Below are 26773 nucleotides of genomic sequence, written 5' to 3' on the forward strand. Positions count from 1 at the left end.
AGCAAACAGACGTTGGGCCAACGTCAATATTGGTTGGTTACGTTGGCCCAACCTATCTGACAGAAATACAACGTTGGGCCAACGTTGGTATGGTCAGCTGCAATGGCCCACCACTTCCCTCAAATATATGCATGCAGCATTTCATGTTTTACCATTTTTCCCAGTAAACATGGGGAAAAGAGTGTAAATTTGAAATTTTATTTGACATGTTTTATTTAAGTCAAATAAAAATAAAGAAAATAATAAGAACAACTAATTTAAATACAAGCAGCAGCACAAATAACTACTATTGAGCAAAGATACAAAAAAAAAAAATGCTTCCAGATTTTTCAGGTAGGTCTAACTAGTTTTCAGGTACAGAAATTGATCAAATGTAAAATAACATTGCATATTTGACTGTAAAAATTAAAGATTTATATAATAAATATAATATAATATAATATAATATAATGTAATAATATAATAGAATCCTATTATACTTACAAAAGCTATTCAATCAAGAGCAGTGAGTCCTTGTCTTTTGTTGACATTAAACAGACAGCAGTGAAGGCTGCCCCTTTAAGACCTTAATGTACGTATGCGTTGTATTTCTCGAATGTATACAGTTCCGTGACTATGCAATAGGCTACTCATCAAGATGGACAAGTTGAGTTGACATACTTTTTGTGTGAGTTTTTTCGGTTCAAGAGCTGTGATTTGAAAGATAACTCAATATTTGCGTGCTGTGAGACGCGTGCGCACTATCGGATGAGTGCACAGAGACAGATCTCACAGTGCGCGAGTTTTCATTCGCGTCTTCTCACTGCACCTGCTTGGTGATGACCGCAAAAAACGTTTTGCCCACCTTTTTCTTTTAATATCACTGTTGTAATGTATCACCAAGGATCCAGCACGAGTATCCTTCGACAGAAACATACATAAAGCGTTATTTTCAAGTTACAACCCATATTATATAGATGTGTCATCAGATGTGAGATGAACCGCGTTGCAAGTGCGTGCCGAACCATGCGAATCGAGAACTGTTTTACCCTAATACAGACGTTGATGTCAGACATTAGATATGTTATTTCAGACATTAGATTAATTCAAAATATATTAATTGTTTTATTCACATTTTATCATATATATATATATATATATATATATATATATATATATATATATATATATATATATATATATATATATATATATATATATATATATATAATATATACACGCATGACTTTTCCTGAAGTAAATATATACATATATTTTTGAAGGACCGCGGCACCCTTGGGAAACACTGGAATAGATGACTGCTGCGCTAGTGCGCGTGACGTCAGAAGAGCTGAGGCGCGAGCTCATTCAAAAAAACAGTGAGTGCGTGATTTCGAATTACCGTTATATTGTAACCGTCTTTTACTTCTCGTCTTCAGCCGTTAACCCAGCCAGTCCAAGGTAATCTGCTCGATACAATATATTGTTTTAATATATAATCAATCTGTTATCTAGTAAGTCATTGTTATAGCTTCACGTTAGCAATCTAATGTAAATGTAGTCTTATAATCTAAATACTAACATTTAACATCAACTACCTAGCATTGTAGCTTTCGTAGTCCGAAATCAGCTGTAGTAATTAACGTTAGTTATTTGTTTGGCAGCAAACTAACTATGTCTGCAGACAACATTTATTCAGACAGAACACTTAAACGTCAGGCAAAGCGAAGGGCTTACAATATCCTTGGTGAGGTTCACGTCAATGCTGAATCAGACGCAGCCAATGTTAACTTATGCCTGGAAAAAAACGCCCCTGCTGAATATGTGTGGTCAGATGCTGCATCTGATTGGCCCATGTCCTATGAATCAGCCGACTCAGAGACTGAGTTTAATGTTGACGATAATGTGATGGATGGATTTTGGTCAAATGCTCTGACAGAAACTGACTCAAGTGATGACGAATTTGTTGAGTCTGCAGAGTGTCTTGGGGAGGAGCTCAGAGGTTGGGCAATAGACAGCCAAATACCACAATGCCATCTAAATGGGCTGTTGGGCATCCTGAGAAAATATCATCCATATCTCCCAAAGGATGCCCGCACTCTTTTAAGCACTCCAACTAATTATGAGGTCCAGCAGATTGCTGGTGGCACCATGCATTATTTTGGAGTTGAGAAAGGCATTAGGCATGTGTTAAACCAGATAGACCCTCTCCCTAAGGCTATTAATTTACAAGTGAATATTGATGGACTACCTTTATTCAAAAGCAGCAATAAGCAGTTCTGGCCCATTCTAGGCTTGGTAGAGGAAGACAAAACAAAGCAACCATTTGTCATCGCTTTATATCTTGGATCTAAAAAACCAGAGAATGTCAATCTGTTCCTAGAATCATTTGTAAATGAATATGAAAAGCTTAAATTAGAGGGTGTGGATGTAATTGGCAAACATGTAGATATTAAAATTTCAAATTTTGTTTGCGATGCAAGTGCGAGGGCTTTCGTAAAAAACATTAAAGCCCACAATGCATACCACGGCTGTGAAAAATGCACACAGGAGGGAACATGGGCGGAAAATCGCATGACTTTTCCTGAAGTCGATTCACCTTTACGGACAGATACGTCTTTTATTAATAAAGACGATGAGTTTCACCATAAAGGGACCAGTGTGTTGACAAGGGTTGGAATTGGTATGGTCTCCCAATTTCCATTAGATGTTATGCACCTGGTTTTTCTTGGGGTTGTGAGAAAGTTGATAGGGTTTTGGATGAGGGGACCACTTCCAACTCGTTTAGGTGCTCATCAGATAGGCCTAATTTCTGCAGTGCTTATGTCCTTTGCCATGAGACTCCCCAGAGAGTTTGCACGGAAAGGGAGATCCCTTGTTGAGGTAGATAGGTGGAAAGCAACCGAGTTCAGAACTTTTCTCTTGTACACTGGTCCAGTAGCACTGAAAGACCATCTGCCGAATGTTCTATACCACAATTTTATGCTTCTGCATGTAGCCATTCGAATACTATGCTGCCCATCACTGTGTCTCCAGTACTGTGATTTTGCTGAAAAGTTACTGATCACATTTGTCGAGCATTTTCAATCTGTTTATGGTAATTACGTTGTGTATAACATACACGGGCTGACACATCTTGCCAATGATGCAAGGCAGTTTGGTGTGCTGCATAATTTTGCAGCTTTCCCATTTGAGAACTTCCTCTACACATTAAAAAAATTGATAAGGACCCCTACCCAGCCCCTTCAACAGATCATCAGGAGATTGTCAGAAAAAGCAAGTGTCAGAACTAAAATAAGGATGTGCAAGGATGGGTTTTACCAGGAACATAAGAATGGGCCTTTTCCACACAATGTGACATCTCAGAAGTTTACACAGTATAAGAAATACGTAAATGGTGGGACTTTAATTTGTTTATCAGAGGGAGATAACTATATTCTGTTCAATGGAGATATTTATATAGTGAAAAACATTTTAAAAGACAAGGAAGCATCACATCTAGTCTGTCTTAAATTCCAAAATAAGTCATCTTTTTTCACCTATCCCATTGATTCATCAAGTCTTGATATATCCTTTGTGAAACAACCCGGGCAGTCATTGACTATTGTTCCTACACAGACTGTTTCAAAAGTCCTTCTTTTACAGTATAAGGATGGGTTTGTGGCATATCCTTTGCTGCATACTGCTTGATTCCCCCAATCCCCCAATCCCCCCACTCCCCAGAATAATAAGACTAGGACATATTTTAGTTTAGATAGATTTCCACTGGGTAATTAATAGAGCTTCAATAAATGTATATAGTTTGTAACACTAGATATAATTTTTTTGTTTGTTTTTGTTTTTTATAGATGTATTCTATAGTTGTTTTTACTGAAAAGAATGAGACAGAGGTGATACCTAGTGACTGGCTGAGCATCGATAAAAAAATTTCCTTTTGGCCCCCATATAATGGTACAAAATGTAGAAAAGCGGTTGAAAAAAATGAAACTCCTGATGAAGAATGGGGCGAATATATAACCGAATGGGTGGCTGAGTATGGTAAGTCTTTGAGGAATTAATTATTAATTAGAAATAACTATTAAAAAATATTAAAAGATGTTCCTTGTGAGTTATGCCAAACCGTTCTTTTCAAATGTTCAGATAATATGCTTAGTGATGTTGTTTGTTTCTTTGTTTAGATTCCTATGAAAAAGCCAGAAGAAAGCTGGTGAAGTTTTGTAAAGGCAACAGTTTGGAGTCTACAGATGAGGACAGTGTACGGAAAAGATTGTATGTTTCCTCTGTTCTCCTTTTATAGCCTACTGCTTATTTGCACTGCACTTTTAAAAAATGTATTACACTTAATGTGTCCAACAGACCATCATCGAAATATGTAAATGGATTTACATCTGATACAGCTTCAGGAAGACCTCCAGTGCAGGCCTCAACAAGCTGGCTCCACACAGGTACAGACACTCGATTTGTATACTCTATTTGCCAGAGTTCTTACATTTTAATTATGTATTGGTATATAAAGATTTGGGAAAAAGTTTGTTAGACCAAAACTATGGAGTGATTTTTGTGCCATAATTAAACAAACAAATCCAGCATTTTGCAAACAAACACGATCTGCTTTGCAAAGGAAAACTCAACTCGCAAACAAACAGAAAGTGATGTGCAAATACAAAGAGCAGTTTGAGCGAAAACGCAGAGGAGTAACAAATATATGTATTGTGTTTTGCAAATAAATGAGTGAGCATGCATATTTCACAAATAAATACAAACCATCCTACAAATTGCATGTAACCTTTGAACAAATACCAAATCCACATAAATGCATACATGTTTGTTACTATCTCTCAGCTTAATTTTCTCACAAATGTAGTTGAGCAACCTGATGGAGTTTTGGTTCCTTGCCACTGTCGCCTTTGGCTTGGCTTGCTCAGTTGGGGACACTAAAAATATGATTAAAGTTATTCAACTTATTATACTAATAAAATGTATGAATTAGGTCTTATTTAATTCTATAAACTATAATACTGATCTGCCAACATTGTTGCTATATGATAAATGAAACTAAGCTGATAACATCACTGTTTTCTCCAGAACGACTGTACAGCCAAATCTAATTTTGTCACAATATTATCCTGTTTGACACTGTGAAGCTGCTTTGACACAATCGTGATTGTAAAAGCGCTATATAAATAAAGTTGATTGATTGAACTTCCTCTACCAGAACAGCAGATGGCGCTTTGGGTCAATTTACGATTTTCAAACACGTTTTCAGATGAAACTGAGCGAGGAACCGGATGCAGTATTTCTGTCTTACTGTATCTATTATTAATCATTTTGAGATTTTCACTTTGTCAACCCTATTTCATAAAAACAAAACAAAACAAAAAAAACTAAAAATATATAGATATTATTGTGACCAACAAGAGCGAAATCAGTAGTGACATTATGGCTGAAAACATTTTAGCTAGGGCTAGTTTTTTCTCATTAAAATGCATGCATCCATCCTCCATATCATTTATCCACTGTAGTGTAACGGATATAAAAAAGAATTTACTTTTATGTAATTTGTACATTTGATGATACAATTCAAATGAGAACATTCAAAATAGTGTAAGGGTGTATCGTGTCACAATATATTGCAATACAAAAATGCAAAAATATGTATTGTGGATTAAAGTTTAGACAGATTTAGTTTTGTATATGTTACTGTCACATTAAATATGGTAAATCCTGATAAAATAAAATATATTTTAAGCAGAGTAGGCTATATATTATAAGCAGAATGATGAATATTTGTTTTTCTGCTGTCACCATTTCCCTGTGTATGGGGGAGAAGGACCAAGCCCAGCCAACTATAGTTCACTTCTGATGCAATATCAAATTTAGCACTTTAATGAACACTGTTAAAACTATACCATTTTAACTATTTTTGTTCAAAGTATTGTGGGTGTATTGCACTACAGGGTGGTAACCACCATAGACATTGAAGGGGAAAAGCCCCCCCCCCCCCCCCCCTCCAATAATTAGAAAGGGCCAAATTGACCCCCCAGAGGCTCTGGATGTTGTTGTTGGGATGACAAAAAAGTTTAAAAGTAACATTTTAGTCTGTTTTGCCTCAGGTGTAACTGCGCTTGTCAATGTCAAAATGATTGAGATGGCCAATCAAATCAAAGTAGGCGGGGTTTGCGTTCTCTTTTGGCTAGTGCATACAGCCTTCACACACAGACGAGCCAATCTATCGCTTAATGCCGTTGCGGAGAGAGACTCTATTCCCTGTGTCCCTGCTCTTAATATACAATCATTGAATATCTTTGATTTTAATGAAGAAGAAAAGAAAAAAAAATACATAAGAGCGGATTAGAACCAGAAACCTTTGACACGGTTAACATAAATTCTACCACCAGACCAGCAAGGTATACAGATGTATATAAGCCGCTCAATGTATTTATTCACTAAGGCGAAAAATCTCGGGACTAATAATATATTTAACACAAATTAATGCAAATACTGTTTGTGAATAGTCCCAAAAGGCTTATCCCCTCCCCCCAAAAAATGGGTGAATTATTACATGCCTGAAATCTGCTGTTTTGGAAGAGAAATGCATTTGTGAGAAAATCAGCCTGAACTGCATTTGCACATCGCTTTCTGTTTGTTTGCAAGTCGTGTTATCCTTTGCAAAGCAGATCGCGTTTGTTTGCAAAATGATGGATTTATTTGTTTAATTATGGCACAAAATTCATTCCATACAAAACTGCCTACCCTACCTTTAAGTTCTGCTCTCGTGTATTTACCTGAAAAAATTTAGCAAAATAAATGTATAAACTGTGGCTAATAGTTGGGAAATTACAGTACAATGTTATATATGACATCTCTGTCAAAATTGAGTTGTAGTAAACTATATTTCATTCCAAGAGGACGATATGTTGAAAGGAACTTTTGAACATTGGTCACATTCCTGTTGTATAAGATCGCAACGAAACTCTGGATGAAGTAAATCTTGTGATGTTTGGCAATGTATTGTACATTGTAGCCTACTGATTCTGTTTCTAACTGTTCCATATCCAGAGACAATGGAAAGACCAAAAAAACTGAACTTGCCAGCCATACCACCATTTGCACCATCAGCACCTGCTGTGACAGTCCCTGAACCAAGACAAGATGGTACGTAGAATTACTCCAAAACCTTCTACAATAGTTTTTTTTTTTTTTACAAGAGGTATTTAACCACACTTATTTTTGCACCGCGGAACGTTTTTCAATGAATGAGTTTCGACGGACCGATTATACTGAAACACCAGCTAGCGCTCGCTCCGGAGTCACGACAACAACAAACCATGGGTGCGTCTCAATCAGCTCCCTAGTTCAGTAGTTAGGGCACTGATCAGGGATCAGCCCATTGACTTATGTCCTGATCAGTGCCCTGACCAGTGAACTAGGGAGCTGATTGAGACGCAGGGCATGAGTGAACATGAACGAAGAAGCTGATGAGACTGCTTTGCTTGGCCCCGTGGATGGGAAATTTTGTTTTAAAAAACGAAAGAATGGAAGCGTCGTCAAGAGCATGGTTTTGTGCAAGCTATACAAGAAGGAATTCGCGTATCACCGCAGCACATCGAGCCTCAAATATCACAAATATGCTTTTGCTAAACTTAATGGCAAACATTGCGCTGGTCTGCTGGACTGAAATAAATAAACTATATTTTGTTGATTAAGCTTATGTATTCAGTCATTATTCAATGGTATACTAAAAATACATGTGAAAAATTACTTCTCATTGTTCTCAGGTCAAATATTTATATGCAATTAAAATGCGATTAATTTTGATTAATTAATTACAAAGCCTCTAATTAATTAGATTAATTTTTTCAATCGAGTCCCGGCCCTAGTTATAATGTTGCATCGTATGTTTGTCTGATTCAGAAAGAGAACTCCGGCTCTACCAGATGCTGGAAGAGATAAAGGGTCAAGTCAGGCAGAATACGCTCCTCCTTCAGGCCATTATGCGAAGAGAGAATGCAGCTGAAGTTGTAAATGAGGAGTTTCAGTTTCCATTAAGGAACATGACAGGCATAAAAGATCTGGAGGATAGGCTGTCAAACAGAGACACACAACGTTCTCTGGTAAATTCTAATGTTCTGCTTCTGTTACTTCACTTAAAAGAATACTAACATGTATCTAGACCTGATTTACTGCTGCTTAACACAATTTTATGTTTAATTTTTTTCATAGACAAGATATCTTACCAGCTTGGGTGGAACATCTGCCAAAGACATTGTCCACAGAATCATGAGGGAAATAATAACCAATGAGTTGGCCAACAATTTTAATTGGCAAGGGAGAGGACAGAAGAGCCCATTTTCTACACTCGTGCTAGCAAAAGTTGTCATAGGTGATATGTTTTAAAAAACATTCAAAACTTAGACATAACTTTGAAATAGCAAAAGAGGAAACAACCCCTTAGAGTCTCACATAATATGTCATTGAATGAAATACAATGCAAGTCAATGAAAGAATGCCAATTAATCTAATCATACAGAGCTCTACAAAATACACCTCAGATAAGATCTGTTTGCTAACCCTTTCTCTGTTTTATTTTCTTTAATTTGATTATTACAGATGCAGCCAAAAAACAAGGAGCAAAAGTGGTGGAAGCAGAGGAAAAAATAAAAACCTGGCTGAAGTATAGTGGAGACCGAAATGGAGGAAGAAAAAAAAGAGCAACAGAAAAAGGTACAGAAACCCTTTTTAAGGCTGATCGAATATATGTTATTAATTATTATACATATTAATATATAAGTTGTAAGTAATTTACATTTTGATAATTACTATATTTTTTCTTTAACACAGAAAAGCAGATGCCTCAAGCAGATTCCAGCAGCTGTGAAAGTGAATGTAAGTGTCTACCAATGATTGTTTTTATCTTCCTCTGTCTAACCCCACCATTAAACAGAGGTGTATTTCATCTTTAATAGGCATACACTGCATTAAGATATATACAAAATTTGCTACCCCAGCATGATGAAAATCAGAATTTTTGTTTGTTTTGTTTTGGATTGTTATTAAAATAGAACAACAAGTCAAGTCAAGTCAACTTTATTTATAAAGCGCTTTTAACAATGCAGATTGTTTCAAAGCAGCTTCACAGTGTTAAACAGAAAAATAATGCAACAGAATATATTTCGATTATCATACAGTAACAATGTGGGCTTTAGATCAGTAATTAGATCAGTAATTTGGTCTATATGGTTAATTTAGTTTAATAATTAGATTTATTTTTAAATATATTTGAAAAATAGTTTTTCCCCAACTGAGCAAGCCAAGCCAGAGGCGACAGTGGCAAGGAAATCAAAACCCCATCAGGAGACCTAATGGAGAAAAATAAACCTTGGGAGAAACCAGGCTCAGTCAGGGTGCCAGTTCTCCACTGGCCAATTAACAAACAGCGTATTATTATTATTATTCTGGCAATTTTAAAGGTCAGAGGTCATAATAGATCTGAATATTCGAAAGATCCGAGGCAACACGCCAGAGACGGGTTTATTGAAGATGATGTATCGATTAAATAATTATTAAATATTAATAATTATAAATATTCAATTAATTAAATAACACATCTTAAATGTTCTAAAAAGTTGTTTGTTTGTTGTTTTTTACAGGAGTATATGCTGCTACTTCTCCTCTGCGCTGTCTTCATCATCAGAGCCGCACACAATCTTTAATTCACTTAAAATCTGTAAAAAACGTAATCTGCACATTTTCTGTTTTCTTCCGGATTTTCTTTGCCGCCTTTTTTGTCACTTTTTGGTTCCTTGTTGATTCCTTTGACTTTATGTTTTACTTTTCTTTGCATTTTTTCTGCTGTCTTTGTGTAGTTTTTTTCTACTTTTTTGTACATCGACTCATCGTTGCAAATCCAGAATGAAAATCTGCAGAATGTATTTGTATATAATGGACTGTGGAGATGTTTTAACATTCTGAGTTTAATTTATCTATTTTCTGCTGTAGTTTTTCAACAACAGCACCACACATATGTTGTTAACTGCATTGAAATTGCAGCAAGTAAGTTATTGTGTTACCAATAAATAGGTTAATTTTTATTACCTATTCAGTTTGTCTGTTGTGCTTTCTCTTATGCAATTTAACAATGAATAGGCCATGTCACAATCTTAAAATTTGAGTGAAAGGTGTAGGTAAAGCCTATTTATTTATAAGTTTGCAGATTTTCTTTTTATAAAGTTGGCAGATGGTTAAAATAGGCTATTTCTTCTGCTGGCTGTCCAATGACATGGTTGCCCAACGTTGGCCCAATGTTGTTTTAGTGGTTTTTAAGTTGGCAGAAGGTTGGTAAGGTGTTTTTAGGTTGGCAGAAGGTCTGCTGGCTGTCCAACAACATGGTTGGCCCAACGTTGGCCCAACGGACAAAATTACGTTGGGCCAACGTCAGCACCCAACGTTGGCCCAACACAACAACAGTCGTTGGGCCAACGTTGGGCCAACGTCTGTTTGCTACCTGGGTATTATGATGGCATTAGAATGGATTGAGGAAAACAAAATAAGTAAAGCATTAATTGGAAGTGACTCTTTATCAGCATTGTACAGTCTCAGGATAGGCAAGTCAAATAGTCATCAGGACTTACTGTATACAATATTGACAATATACACAAGAATAAGGGAAAAAAGTAGTAAGATTCAACTGATTTGGATTCCAGCGCATATCGGCATTGTGGGTAATGAGAGAGTGGACAAGTTAGCCAAACAAGCTGTTAAAAAAGAGAGTATTGAAACAAATATTAAGTTGTCAAAATCAGAAGGGAAGAGTATTATATGGAAAGAAACCATTAGAGAATGGCAAAGTCAGTGGAACAGGGAAATTAAAGGGAGACATTTGTATAATATTCAAAATAAAGTTGGGGATGTGAAGAATAGGGGAGGAAATAGAAGAGAAGAAATAGTTATGACCAGATTAAGGATAGGTCACAGTAATTTGAATAGCACTCTACATATTATAAGGAAGCATCCAACGGGTTTTTGTGGGTATTGTCACGTTGCAGAAACTACAGAGCATGTGCTGATGAGTTGCAAACAGTATGATGAACAAAGAAAAGAAATGATGGAAGAATTAGGAAAAGAGACAGGAATGAAGGAAATACTGGAAAGTGGGGCGAATGAACAAAGAAGAGGAAGTTTTTTCATTTTTTTAAGAACGACAGGTCTGATGAAAAGAATATGATGTAATGGATATTACAGGAAAGTGAAACCGGAAGATGGCAGTAGTGCAACACTAATGGATGCAAGCTGCCGTTAAACCCTAAAGAAGAAGAAGAAGAAGGGAACTTATTCATAAACTGTTTAAAACACCAACTGCTTCCTGGCTACCTCGTTTCAAGTTTCATAAATAGGCCTATTTCAAGTCGTTTCAGGATGGAGCGAGACACTTCGCCCTGATGATTTGTTCCGATAGGATGTTAATGTTGAAATCTGGCAATACACTGACGGGGGAACGTGTTGACCCATGTTTGTACATTTTTTTTCCAGTCTATGTTGTACTCTGTTAAGACCGCTGATCCACGTGAATGATTCGAAAAACATAACGTTTTGAAATCTATTCATAAGTCATACCGATTATGCTTTTACAAAAGTTGTAGGTGATATGTCTGATGAAAGTCGTTTCGAAAGTGTGTAATAGGCCGGTATGGTAAACTTTACACTTAACATGACTCATAATGAGTAACACCACTGTTCGTGGCATAGTCTGGACAGTGACACAGGCTTTCAAACTGCCAATGGCTCTCATAATGCGGATGATAACGAAGCTGATTAACCGAGTGATGTTGAGCACGCTGCCATCGCCAAGGATGGCTGGTCAGGCGACAGCTGACTGTAATAGAAGGAAAATGGTAAGTTAAGGCTTTTACTTGGCAATATTAAAACAAGTTATGATAAAACGTTTTTCTCAAAAACGTTGTACTAATGTTGTACTACTAGAAGGAAAATGGTAAGTTAAGGCTTTTACTTGGCAATATTAAAACAAGTTATGATAAAACGTTTTTCTCAAAAACGTTGTACTAATGTTGTACTACTAGAAGGAAAATGGTAAGTTAAGGCTTTTACTTGGCAATATTAAAACAAGTTATGATAAAACGTTTTTCTCAAAAATTTTGTATGTTGTACATAAAAAATTAAAAATGGTTATATATGTTTTCCTTAGTTTACTAATCGTCATTATGGCGTAACGTTATAAATATCAGTTTCTATCTACTCAAATAACCCATTTATATTATATAACACCACCAGTGTGTATTTCATAGATTCATATATATATATATATATATATATATATATATATATATATATATATATATATATATATATATATATATATATTACAAGACTAGTAACATTTTAAAGCATTTTAATTTAATGGCACCATGTACAATTTATGGATTAAAATATCCAAAAAACACTAGAATGTTATACATTTTGTTGTGTACTTATTTATACATTATCCCAAATTTGTCCAAGAATGTTTACATACAGAGAAATAAGAGAATGGAAACGTGACGTCACCAACGCAATGCATTCGTGGACCACTCAGACACTACATTGGCCATGTCCCAAATGGCACCCTAAACCCTCTCGGTCTTCCTCTGAGTCTACACTTTCATAACGTAATGCCGCTTTGACTCCCGGGTAGAAGTCCTCTGCATAGCTCACAAACTTGCGGGCTCCGCTGAAGTGCGCATCGAGGGCACATAGCAGCCGCAAAGGGGGCGCTCACGAGCACACTTCTTTAAGCTTTAATGACAATTGGGACACCCTACGGTCTTGTGGACTTAACGGACACACACAATGGCCATTGTAAGTCCACAATACTGAAAGTACACATGATGTGTGCCATTTGTGACAGGGCAATTAGCGAATGTGTTGTAGTGGAGGTAGACGTTAAAACTTGTGTTATATAGTTAAAAACAAAGTCTAATGGTGTACGCTTGCTGTGTTACGGACTTAGCCTGACAAGCCAGACCCACATCAAGATGTTTGGTCTGGAAACTCACCATTGACAGCGCTCAATCCGAGGGGCGGGATAAACGGCTGTCTTTCCAACTCCCTCTGCACGCAGTAGGATAGCGCTACAACCAACCAGAGCAACGAAGGTGAAGCAGAGCTAGTTGAAAGATTAAACTTTCGCCGTATCCGGTCGGCAAAACTCCGAACACATCATCCCTTTTTAAGAATGACTTCAGTGCCGTTCTTTTCTCAGAGAAAAGCTTAACTCCAAGTCTTCCAGAGTCACGGTCAAAGCTGATTCCAAAGTCCGCCGTTCGCCAGTTTCTGTGTTTACTAGAAGCACGCAAGCGCAACTCGGTCGTCATTATGTTAAGCTCTGCCCACCGACTCTACACACGATGTGATTGGCCCGACCATAATTTGCCGTTTACAGCTCAGAAGTGTATTGGGAGTTACTAGACAACACTCGCGGCAGATTGGGTGCGTCTAGATTTCTAGGCTATTATGGACTGCTATAGCCACTCTCATGACCTGCGTGGAAAAAAAAACACCCTCAAATGACGCACAGTTTTTCAGTTTACCAGCTTGGAAACAACAGGTGAAGGTGAAAGTAAACCTCAATGCAAATAATCAGCTAACCCAAAATGTGTCTTCTTAATACTGGCTGAGATCAAGCAATATTATTTTAAATATCAGATACAGACTTTTTCGTTTGACTTTGTAAAAAATAAAATAAAAACCACTGAGAAAGAGAAATCATTGTGTAGTCTTGTGTGTGGTGCAATAGACGGCCATATGATTTTCTGATTGTATGAAATGTGATGAATATGTGCAATGTCCTGGCTGTACGAATGTGGTGAAAATGTGCAATGTCCTGGCAGAGCGCTCATGTACGCAAGAGATTCTAATATTAGTACATTCATGAAGTGCAATACAGTCGTTTTCTTCTCTAGTGATTCGTATTTGTTATCACTGTACGCTTCTGAGCGTGTCCTGGTGGCGACTCCCCTTAATGCAACGCACAATTATCAATTATTATATTAATATCCTGATTGGAATATATCCAGATATCCGCAATATGGCTGCCGTCGCATCATCCAGGTGGATGCTGCACATTGGTGGTGGTTGAGGAGATTCCCCCCTTTTATGTAAAGCGTTTTGAGTGCCTTGAAAAGCACTATATAAATCGAACGCATTATTATTATTATTATTGTTATTATTAATTACTTAGTTTCCCAGACTCTTTTTTTTTAACCAGGACACGGGGTATGTCCATTCATTACCTATCAATGACATCATGCTTGATTTCTTATTACTTGATTTCCTGTTTTATTTTGTATAAACCATGGAAACACTAAACACTTTAATATAATATTGTTTTTTAATAGACAGGTGAGCAACTGTTTGGATTCATTAATTGACAGAAAACGAATCATTCTTAGTTAGCTCAGTTTGTCTTATTCTTTTTTTTTTGTTGATTTACCTGAGTACCATGTTTTACCATCCCTAATATCAAGCTAGCTAACTGCACTGTGCAACAGGTGTCTCATTGTTGTACCCGAGCAAACACATAGAGTATCATTACATCATTTTCAAACACTTAAATGTATCTAAAATAATAAAACAGTGCTGCGTTACCCCATATACGCGGCATGATTTGAAGAAGCAGAATTGGTCGTCTGCGGCATAATAAAAGCTCCAATGCTCTTGAACTATGTTTCGCGCTTGTCTCTCATTAGCAGTCGCTCCAGGTAGCCTTGTTCCACTCCAACGGCTAATAATGTTAGTAATACATTAGCTTATTTATGAATATGATTTCTGCCTGAGTCACGTTGGATTATTTTCCACTGGCTATAGAGGTGAAGACACTAACTCCCATGATCCTGCGAAATCAAGCTACGCTTTTGTTTTGAATAAGCGACCTCTAGTGGCAAAAATTACATATTGTGCTTTTAACATTTATAAAATGATATGAAAGGGTTAGTTCACCCAAAAATGAAATTTGTCATTGATGGCCTAATTTTGTTCCACACTTGTAAGACCTCCATTCATCTTCAGAACACTGTTTAAGATATTTTATATTTAGTCCGACAGCGTATCTAAGTGTATGCACACTATACTGTCCAAGTCCAGAAAGGGAATAAAACCATCATCAAAGTAGTCCATATGTGACATCAGTTAGTTAGTTAGAATCTCTTGAAGCATCGAAAATACATTTTGGTTCAAAAATAACAAAAACTATAACTTCATTCAGCATTGTCTTCTCGTCCGTGTTTGTTTTCAATCCTCAGATCGCCAATGTCACGTGATTTCAGCAGTTTGACACACGATCCAAATCATGAATCGATAAGCTGATTCATGACCATTTAAATCTTTATTTGAGGTTTGAAAACAAATGCAGAAGAGAAGACAATGCTGAATAAAGTCGTAGTTTTTGTTATTTTTGGACCAAAATGTATTTTCAATGCTTAAAGAGATTCTAACTAACCAACTGATGTCACATATGGAGTACTTTGATGATGTTTTTATTCCCTTTCTGGACATGGACAGTATAGTGTGCATACACTTAGATACGCTGTCAGACTAAATATATATTAAAGGGTTAGTTCACCCAAAAATTAAATTGATGTCATTAATGACTCACTCTGTCGTTCCACTCCCTAAGACCTCCGTTTATCTTCAGAACATAGTTTAAGATATTTTATATTTTAGTCCTTTTAGACTTTATTCAGCATTGTCTTCTCGTCCGTGTTTGTTTTCAAACCTCGAAACGCCAATGTCACGTGATTTCAGCAGTTTGACACGTGATCTAAATCATGAATCAATACGCTGATTCATGGCTGTTTAAATCTTTATTTGAGGTTTAAAAACAAACAAGACTGATGCTGAATAAAATTTTAGTTTTTGCTATTTTTGGACCAAAATGTATTTTCAATGCTTCAAGAGATTCTAATCAAGCAAATTATGTCACATGTGGACTACTTTGGTGATGTTTTTATTCCCTTTCTGGACATGGACAGTATAGTGTGCATACACTTAGATACGCTGTCAGACTAAATATAAAATATCTTAAACTGTGTTCTGAAGATGAACGAAGGTCTTACGGGTGTGGAACGACATTAGGGTGAGTCATTAATGACATCAATTTCATTTTTGGGTGAAATAACCCTTTAAGCTAGAAAGTGGCCATAATGACTAGTCTGACTAATATTAAATATTATAAAACACAAGTAGTTTAATCTGGACCTATATAAACCTTTGACTGAATCACTTTGTGTATTGCTGTTGTGTTTCAGATTGTTGGGCTAGGAAACCCTGGCATGAATGGCTCTCGACATAGCGTTGGTATGGCTGTGCTTACGACGTTAGCAGAACGTTTAGGGGCGCCAGACAGCTGGAGAGCTGACCGACAAGTCTTGGGAGAGGTTGTTGTAACACACCTTCAAGACATCCAGTTGGTGCTTCTACGACCCAAGTTGCTTATGAACATCAATGGTGTGAGTGTGGCAAAAGCAGGTGAGACAGAGTGCATTATCCTTTAATAGAATAACTCCCTTCAGGTGGATGACTACAGCTCAAGATTTTCAACTGTACCTTCCTCATCCAGGGCTGGGCAGTATAACAACATATATTGTGTGATCCAAAAATCAGTTCCATTTAGCAGCCTATTGCTTTTGAATGGTGAATTCACACACAATCATGTCAAAATGCCCATTGGTTGGATTATTCACATACACGTTAACAAGTTAAAATCAGATGTGGATCATTATATTAGATCCCTGCATGAGGTCCTAAAGTGACAGCAGCTTAATACAGGTATACCTGTGTCATTAAAGGGATAGGTCACCCAAAATTTTAAATCATCCCATGATTTACTCACCCTCATCCTAGGTATATATGACATTCTTCTTTCAGAGACAAATACAATCAGTTAAAAAGTATAAAAAATGTCTTAGCTATTCCAAGCTTTATAATGACAGTTGTTATATCAAGGTTCCAATGTAATAGTATACACGCAGTTTGTTATGTACATAGTGCTTTACAGTTTGAGGAACAGATTGACTACATTCTAACGAGATCAAGCTAATCAGTCTTTTGTCTTTATGCACTTCCTGATCTTTAAGCAACATTGTCAGAGTGATTACATTTGCATCTAATCGTCTGATTGTTACTGTGATAATGATAGGATTTGGATTGGTGGTCTGATTGGCACTGTTATGCTGATAGGATTAGGACTGGTGACGTTGAAATGTATGGGGTGTGTCCCTTTTACCTATACAACATTTGCATTCCTTTGTTTAGATTGTCTCCTCCTCTACTGTGTAAATCCCTCCCCCTGAAATGTGGATAAATTACAATGTATACTGTTTAGAATTAGACTTGGACAACTGCAGCCACAGAAACAACACAGTGTGTTTCTCAATAAAGAGGAACGCCTGCCCGAAAGATATACCCAAGTTCTCCTGGTCTTCACTTCTGAGTTTCCAACACAGTGAATGGCAGCCCATAATGTAAGGTCCAAAAAAGTGCATCCATCCATTAGAAAAGTAATCCATACGAACCACCAAAACTTCTGGAGTAAAGTAATGGGTTTATGTAAGAAAAATATCAATATTTAAAACCTTATAAAGTAAAACCGGTGGACCGCCTCTCACTGTTCAAAACACTTCCGCTATGCCCGATGTCATTGTCACGCCAGTTATGCATTTTTTGTAAGTTTAATACGGAAGACAATCCAACAAAAATAGATATTTATAATGTATTAAATGTGGATATTATTTTTTTACACAAACGCATCACTTTGCTTCAGAAGGCCCTTATTACCCCCCCGGAGCATGTGGGTTACTTTTATAATGGATGGAGGCACTTTTTTGGGCTTCAAATTTTGGGCTGCCATTTTAAAGATTGGTAGCAGGACATTTTTTATTATATATAACTCAAAGAATGTCTTAAACACATAAGATAGCTTGAGGGTGAGTAAATCATTCATTTAAATTTTTGGGTGAATAACCCTTTGATGTTAATTAACCATCAAAATTCAAAGAGAAAATTCAGTTTATATATAATAATAATCAGTTTATATTTAATTTATACATTAAGCCCTGGGACTATTTTTGGGGATTCAAATTCATGTGTGCTCTAACACCGTGCAGACAGTTGGGGCTGTTTCCACTAGATGGCAGCAAATACTGGAAAAAAAGAATTTAGTATGTATCATGGTGTATGTTAGCCTGACAAGCCAGACCCACATCAAGATGTTTGGTCTGGAAACTCACCATAGACAGGGCTCAATCCGAGGGGCGGGATAAACGGTTGTCTTTCAAACTCCCTCTGCACGCAATAGGATAGCGCTACACCACCCAGAGCAACGAAGGTGAAGCAGAGCTTGTTGACTGATTAAACATTCGCCGTATCCCGTCGGCAAAACTACGAACACATCTTCCTGCTCTTTGTTCTTTTCTCAGAGAAAAGCTTAACTCCAAGTCTTCCAGAGTCGCGGTCAGAGCTGATTCGAAAGGCCGCCGACGTTAGCCAGTTTCTGTGTTTACTAGAAGCACGCAAACGCAACTCGGCCGTCGTCATTATGGCCCCGCCCGCCGACTCTATAAACGATGTGATTGGCCCGTCCAGAGTGAGGGGAATACAGCTCAGAAGGGTATTGAGAGTTCCTAGACGACACTCGCGGGCAGATTAAATTAGCTGCCGCTAGGGTGCGTCTAGATTTCTAGGCTACCAAAATTGTGTATTTAGACCACTGTATGTGGATATGGGAAGCTTTTCAATTTGTGTAAATAAGTTGCTTTGTGTAAAATTAATTACAAAGTGATGCACATCTCTTAAGCTCCTCCACAGATATTTAAAATGTAAATTATATACTAAAGGCAAAAGACTATGCAGTTTCATTTTTTACATCTGATTATTGAATTTCTTTACTATTTCCTTCTACACGTTAAACATACTGTACCTGAAAAACGTTTTACATTTTAATTTGTATTTCATTTGTATCTTTGCTCATTTTTAGTTATAACGGACCCACTTTATATTAGGTGGCCTTAACTACTATGTACTAAATAATTTGATACAATGCACTTATAATTGTCTACATACATGTTTTACATTGTACTTACATTAAAAAAATTACCTGCGCGTAATTACGTCTGTAATTAATTTCTGTAGTTTGATTTATAATTGCACTGCTGGCACTTCCCTTACACCTAACCCTACCCTTAAACTTACCCACACCACCACACCGGTCCCTAACTTTACCCGTATCCCACCTCAATATCAGCAAAAGTGTTTTGCAAAACAATATGAACCCAATAAGTACATTTTGCTTAAGGCCACCTAGTAGGAAGTGGGACCAACAAATAACTATATTTTGATATATATCATTATCATCAAATAAAATTTCTCATTTAGTGAAATAAGATTTTGGTCAGATCGCCCTCCCCTAATTCCCTCATTGGAAATCAGAATTTATGTATTTATTTATTTGTTTATTTCTCCAGCCAGCAAATTTTTAATTCCGCCGGAACACATTCTCTTGATTCATGATGAGCTTGACAAACCGCTTGGAAAGTTTGGCATTAAACACGGTGGAAGTGCAAGGTGAGTGAAATTTTTTTCATTAGACTTTTGTTTTGATAACATTGGTTTGTTTCTCTATGTTATATTGACTTCATGCTTCTTCCTCTCAGGGGTCACAATGGTGTGAGATCATGTGTGGACTGCCTTCATACTGATGTAAGTTAGCAAATATTTTATAGAGCAGAACATTAGCTATAGTGACTCGCTTTATAAGTTCATTATAACACATGCTGATTGTGCCCGCAGGTGATGCCACGGTTGCGCATTGGTATTGGGCGACCTTCGGGTAAAACGCCTGTCGACCGTTACGTTTTGGGACGTTTTTCACAGGAGGAACAAAATGTTCTAGACTCCGTTATGAACCAGAGTGTAGACGTTCTGCTGACATTTCTCACAGACTCGCAACCCCAGACTTCTCCAGCAGAGGGAAGGAGAGCTTCACGCAAGAATAAAGCAAGGGCGCTTTCACCGCCTCAGGACACCAAAGAAGAGCTCACACAGAACTGATCAGAACTGTTCTTTTATAGTTTCTATAACACCTTTTCCAAGATTGGGCATTGCAAACCCATAGAGGTTCCTCAGGGAACTACAGAAGGTTCATGGCACTCTACTTTATTCATAGGAATCAATGTGATAAAACAGTTTATAAACCCCTAATTTAAAATCCGGACAACACTGATCTCACTATACTGCTATTTATGTCATTTTGTGCACCTGGATGATTTTGAATGTGTGAATTTCACTGCATTGTGCTTTAAAAAAAATATTTTTGCCCATTACTATGTTTAGCTATAGGTTTACAATCACTTCTGACATTCAGAAAACTTTTACTTCATAAATGCATTCTCCATCAATAAATGAGAAAGCTGGACTTATTTTATTTTAAACCTGCTAAAAAGTGTTTCAAGATTTTAAAACAAGATGGTGCCTGTCCGTGAATGCGTAAGGCACTATGTTTACAACGTATCTTCTTATTAAACTGTTTGTACACTTACAAAGTTCTCAATGCTTCGGTTTGCATGTAGGGACCCTCATTATGCTACCGTGTTAGTGTGAGGCTATTTTGAGCCTTGTTAGTGGTATTAACTAGCGATTTAATTTTACCACCCTGTGTCTACCCTGTGCCCCATAGACTAGCGTTATAAGCTAATCTGTTTTTAAAGATAAAACTCTTTACATTCGATTTTCATGAAAACGTATCCTAGAGAACGATCTACTCGGTAACCATCTGTTAATTACCCCTAGGTTCATTTCTCACCGGAGTTGTCCTTTAAAAAAAAATTAAGAATCACACGTACGTAAGTATTCACAGCCTTTGCCATGACACTTAAAGAGATAGTTCACCCAAAAATGAAAATTAGATTTTTATCTGCTTACCCCCAGGGCATCCAAGATGTAGATGTGTTTGATTCTTCAGTAGAACACAAATGAAAATGTTTATCTTTGCCTGTATAATGCATGTCAATGGGATGTAACACTATGAGAGTAAAAAAAAAACATACATATTAAACCCTGTGGCTCATGTAAGATTGATGTATTAAGACACGAAACGATCGGTTTCTGTGAGAAACTGATCATTATTAATGTTTTTACCTCATATCAGACCAATCTCATCTAGTGTTCCCCAGCGCCATTACTTCCTCCAAATAAGGTCAAAATACCGGTTCGATTATGGATATATTTACGTAGGTGTCTCATTCGACCAATCCGTGCAGGCACTAATGAGGAATCTATATATATATAGAGAGAGAGAGAGAGAGAGATAGATAGATAGATAGATAGATAGATAGATAGATAGATAGATAGATAGATAGATAGATAGATAGATGATCACGCCAGTATTTTGACCTTATTCGATGGAAGTAATGGCGCTGGGGTATACTAGATAAGATTTGTCTGATATGAGGTTAAAAAAAAAAAAAATACTGTTTGGTTTCTCCCAGAAACCATTCGTTCTGTGTCTTAAGACATCAATGTGTCGCCACGAGCCACAGGGTTTAATATGGATTTGTATGTATGTGTTTTTTACTCTCATAGGGTTTAATATGGATTCGTATGTATGTTTTTTACTCATATAACTATCTCATTGACATGCATTATAAAACTGGCACGCAGCCACGGTTGGAGTTAAAAATCTTAATTTGTGTTCCACTGAAAAAACAAACACACCTATATTTTGCATGCCCTGGGGATAAGCAGATAAACATAACATTTTCATTTTTGGGTGAACTATCCCTTTAAAATCGAGCTCAGGTGCATCTTGTTTCCACTGATCATCCATGAGATGTTTCTACAACTTGATTGGAGTCCACCTGTGGTAAATTAATTTGATTGGACATGATTTGGAAAGGCACAAACCTGTCTATATAAGCTCCCACAGTTAACAGTGCATGTCATAGCACAAAGCTATGAAGTCCAAGGAATTGTCTGTAGACCTCAGAGGCACAGATCTGGGGAAGTGTACATTTCTGCAGCATTGAAGAACCTAATGAGCACAGTGGCCTTGATCAGATGTAAATAAAAGACGTTTGGAACTACCATGACTCTTTCTAGAGCTGGCCACCCGGCCAAACTGAGTGATCAGGAGAGAAGTGCCCTAGTCAGAGAGGTGACCAAAAACCCGATGGTCACTCTGACAGAGCTCCAGCGTTTTTCTGTGGTGGGAGGAGAACCTTCCAGAAGAACAACCATCTCTGCAGCACTCCACCAATCAGGCCTGTATGGTAGATTGGCCAGATAGAAGCCACTCCTCAGTAAAAGGCACATGACAGCCCACCTGCAGTTTGCCAAAAGGCACCTGAAGGACTCTCAGACCACGAGAAACAAAATTCTCTGATCTGATGAAACTCTGACCTAAAAGACAAGCATCATGTCTGGAGGATACCATGCACCACTCTTCATATGGAAATACCATCCCTACAGTGAAGAATGGTGGTGGCAGCATCATGCTGTGGGGATGTTTTTCAGTGGCAGGAACTGGGAGACGAGGTAAAGCTTGAGAGAATGATGAATGCAACAATGTACAGAGACATGCTTGATGAAAACCTGCTCCAGAGAGTTCTGGACGTCAGACTGGGGTGAAGGTTCCACTTCCAACAGGACAACAACCTTAAGCACACAGCCAAGATAACAAAAGAGTGTTAATGGGAAAACTCCGTGAATGTCCTTGAGTGGCCCAGTAAGAGCCCAGACTTGAACCGGATTGAACATCTCTGGAGAGATTTGAAAATGGCTGTGCAACGATGCTCCCCATCCAATCTGATGGAGCATAAGTGGTCCTACAAAGAAGAAATGGATGAAACTGCCCAAAAATAGGTGTGTCAAGCTTGTAGCATCAAACTCAATTGAGCAAAGGCTGTCAATACTTATGTACATGTGATTTGTTTATTTTATTTTTATTTTTAATAAACTTGCTAAGATTTCAAACAAACTTCTTTCACATTGTCATAATGGAGTATTGTTTGTAAAATTGAGGGGAAAAAATAATGAATTCAATCCATTTTGGAATAAGGCGTAACATAAAATTTGGAAAAAGTGAAGCGCAGTGAATACTTTTCGGATGCAATGTACATGCTGCCACTTGGTAATATTACTAGAAATCATGGAATTATGCTGATGAAACTCCATTTTATATTTCATCACAACCAGATGAAATCTATAAATTATCCATATTGACAGAGTTTTAAATATATAAAATATTGGATAACCAGTAATTTTCTACTATTAAATTCAGATAAGACTAAGGTATTACTTATTGGACACAATAAAACCACAGAATACAATTTGCATCTGGAAGGCTGTACTGTTACCTTTACAGTTTGATAATCATATTTTAAATGTTACAAAAACGTCCTTCTTCTGCCTCAGAAACATATATGGAACATTATCCGTTTCTGATGCAGAAAAGATAGTTCATGCATTTATGACCTCTAGAGTCTAGACTGGATTACTGTAGGTTAATGCATGGGTTTCCTGCATCCTCAATAAACAAACTAGTTAGTCCAAAATGCAGCTTCTAGAGTTCTTATTAAAATTGTATCATTTCTATACTGGTTGCCTATTAAGTTCTGTATTTCTACTGACCTATGGCCCTGGTTCAGCTTCTGTGTATTCAACTGATCTTCCGTCACACTCTTAAAGGCCACAAAACTCTGGACTTTGAGTAGTACCCAAGTCCACTAAAGGAGGGAGGGCATTTTTTAATTTCCCTCCTATAGCCTTCCTGATGATGTTAGGCTTATACTTACACTGCCAGTTTAAATGCAAATTAAAGACATCTATTTAGCCAAGTATTCACATAATGTACCTCATAACCTTGTACTCCAGTTATATCAGATGAAGTGCACATAATTATCTTTTGCTTGAAATGTTATGAACAGCAGCTTTATTTTCAATTCGCTTTTCTGTTTCTACCTCGGGGTGCCCATAACTAAAGATTAGGCTTCGCCTGCTCCAGTTTGAATCCATCCTCTAACGAAGACTTCAGATACCCCTGCGAGGACTTCAGATGATGCCAACTCTGAAGCTAAATTTTCTATAATCATGATCACAACTTGTAATAATTGCTTTAATGAGATCATCGTTTCTGCCTAAATAAATACATGATATTAGCTAACTATATGATATACAGTGAGGAAAATAAGTATTTGAACACCCTAGCAGGGTGCAAGTTTTTTTTGCAAGTTCTCCCACTTAGAAATCATGGAGGGGTCTGAAATTGTCATCGTATGTGCATGTCCACTGTGAGAGACATAATCTAAAAATTAAAAAAATCCAGAAATCACATGGTATGGTTTTTTTTTATGTTTTACTATTTATTTGTTTGATACAGCCAGTTCTATTTTGGTCTCATCTGACCACATGACTTTCTCCCATGACTCCTCTGGATAATCCAAATGGTCATTGGCAAACTTAAGACAGGCCTGGAAATTAACGGGAAATTAGCAGTTGACGGGCCTGGTGCTGGTATTAAGCAGGGGAACCTTCCGTGCCATGCATGATTTCAAACGATGACGTCTTAGTGTATTACCAACAGTAACCTTGGAAACGGTGGTCCCAGCTCTTTTCAGGTCATTGACCAGCTCCTCCCGTGTAGTTCTGGGCTGATTTCTCACCTTTCATAGGATCATTGAGACCCCACGAGGTGAGATCTTGCATGGAGCCCCAGTCCGAGGGAGATTGACAGTCATGTTTAGCTCCTTCCATTTTCTAATGATTGCTCCAACAGTGGACCTTTTTTCACCAAGTTGCTTGGCAATTTCCCCGTAGCCCATTCAAGCATGGTGGAGGTGTACAATTTTGTCTCTAGTGTCTTTGGACAGCTCTTTGGTCTTTGCCATGTTAGTAGTTGAATTCTTACTGATTGTATGGGATGGACAGGTGTCTTCATGTACCTAACGACCTCAAACAGGTGCATCTAATTTAGGATAATAAATGGAGTGGAGGTGGACATTTTAAAGGCACACTAACAGGTCTTTGAGGGTCAGAATTCTAGCTGATAGACAGTTCAAATACTTATTTGCAGCTGTATCATACAAATAAATAGTTAAAAAATCATATATTGTGATTTCTGGATTTTTATTTAGATTATGTCTCTCTCAGTGGACATGCACCTATGATTACAATTTCAGACCCCTTCATGATTTCCAAGTGGGAGAACTTGCAAAATAGCAGGGTGTTCAAATACTTATTTTCCTCACTGTCTCTTACAACTGTAGACATTGCTTTGACAGTCACCTCTGATCAGAGGTGGTAAAAGTACTCAAAAGTTATACTCGAGTGAAAGTATATATACCTAAATAAAAAAATACTCCAGTAAGAGTCGAAAGTCCTCCATTCAAACATCACTTGAGTAAAAGTACAAAAGTATCAGGTTTAAAACGTACTCAAGTACCGAAAGTAAAAAGTAAATATTCAAATTAACTGTAAATATCAATAATTAAGCAGATAAAATCTTTTGGGACTGATATGCAATGCTTTAATTGAACAAATTATAAGATTAGATACTGCAATTAAGAATTTGTTAGATTTGCAATTAATAAGAGACAATGAAGCACCTTAACGCAGTATAGGGGTTAAACTTAAAATAGACGTGTTCCATAACATTAGCTCCATAAAACAGATGAGGAGCAAGATACTATTAACTAATTCAACATTAATTCAAAAGCCATAACCACAATGACATATTACATAACAATTAGTTAATAGTCATGTGCCTCAACAAGTAAAGTCATATTTTAATTTTGCCAATTGCTATGATTAATGATGAATTAAACACAACTGAGAGTCGGAATGCATGGCTTTGAATACATGAATTTACATTATTAGTTAATGTAATATGTTATTAGGGAATTAATGATGTCATATTTAATTAATAGCAATTCATATATTACTTAATCTATTAATCATAGAGAATGTTCATTAGTTGCTGATGCAGTAATCATTAATAAATGGTTTAGTTCTTCATTAGTAATACATTAACTCATGATTATCTATGCATTAGTTAGGCATGAATTATAATAGTGCACCTGTATTGTAAAATGTTACCGATGTTTTCATAGTAAATAGTTTGCCGCAAAATAAAAAGTTGGTGAAACACTGAGCTAACGTAAGTGTGGCAAACCTGACTTGTCAGCCTTGTCAAGTCTATAGGCTACCCGACTGGATCATCCATGAATGACCAGACCGGTTTGGAGATCAAGTGTAATAAATACTTAATACTTGGAGCGGGCATGGGGAAATGTATTGGAGTAAAAAGTAAACTTTGCCTTTAATATTGTAGTGGAGTAAGAGTAAAAGTAGATGCAAATAAAATATACTCAAGTAAAGTACAGATCCCCGAAAAAAATACTTAAGTAAAGTATCAAAGTATTTTTACTTGATTACTTACCACCCCTGCCTCTGATTACTCAATTGCAAGCATTTTCTGTAAAGCTGCTTTGAAACAATCAGTATTGTGAAAATATACATTTTAATTGAACTGTATCATGTCATCAAATCATGCTGAAGAAAATGATCATCAGATCTGACACAAACTTGTGGAATTCCTGCAGCTGGAGAGCTCATCTCATTAAAGCAACATGAGAATAAAAAGTATGCTACAATATTCTGCAATTTAATGTAAACAAATGCTGTATAAAATCAGAATTCTAAACTAAAGAATTATAGAATAAATAATAATATATAAATAACCCAATCAGCTCAT

The 26773-nt window shown here is 36.9% G+C and overlaps 2 protein-coding genes across 2 annotated transcripts; both read left to right on the forward strand.

The window, feature by feature from the left end:
• The first annotated feature begins 1407 nt into the window (after positions 1 to 1407).
• On the forward strand, positions 1408 to 9944 carry LOC137071635 (uncharacterized). The gene is made up of 10 exons (XM_067439817.1): positions 1408 to 1440; positions 3828 to 4017; positions 4158 to 4248; positions 4336 to 4424; positions 7039 to 7134; positions 7894 to 8093; positions 8203 to 8362; positions 8590 to 8703; positions 8821 to 8865; positions 9630 to 9944. Coding segments are annotated over exons 2-10 (987 nt in total). The 5' UTR covers positions 1408 to 1440; the 3' UTR covers positions 9632 to 9944.
• A 1466-nt stretch (positions 9945 to 11410) lies between these two features.
• ptrh1 (peptidyl-tRNA hydrolase 1 homolog) lies at positions 11411 to 20567 on the forward strand. The gene is made up of 5 exons (XM_067438073.1): positions 11411 to 11870; positions 16278 to 16497; positions 19491 to 19590; positions 19680 to 19725; positions 19816 to 20567. Exons 1-5 carry the CDS (start codon positions 11697 to 11699, stop codon positions 20074 to 20076), a joined length of 801 nt encoding a protein of 266 aa, XP_067294174.1. The 5' UTR covers positions 11411 to 11696; the 3' UTR covers positions 20077 to 20567.
• The last annotated feature ends 6206 nt before the right edge of the window (positions 20568 to 26773 follow it).

The sequence above is a fragment of the Pseudorasbora parva genome, chromosome 3 (genome assembly GCF_024679245.1).
Source record: "Pseudorasbora parva isolate DD20220531a chromosome 3, ASM2467924v1, whole genome shotgun sequence".
Lineage (NCBI taxonomy): Eukaryota > Metazoa > Chordata > Actinopteri > Cypriniformes > Gobionidae > Pseudorasbora > Pseudorasbora parva.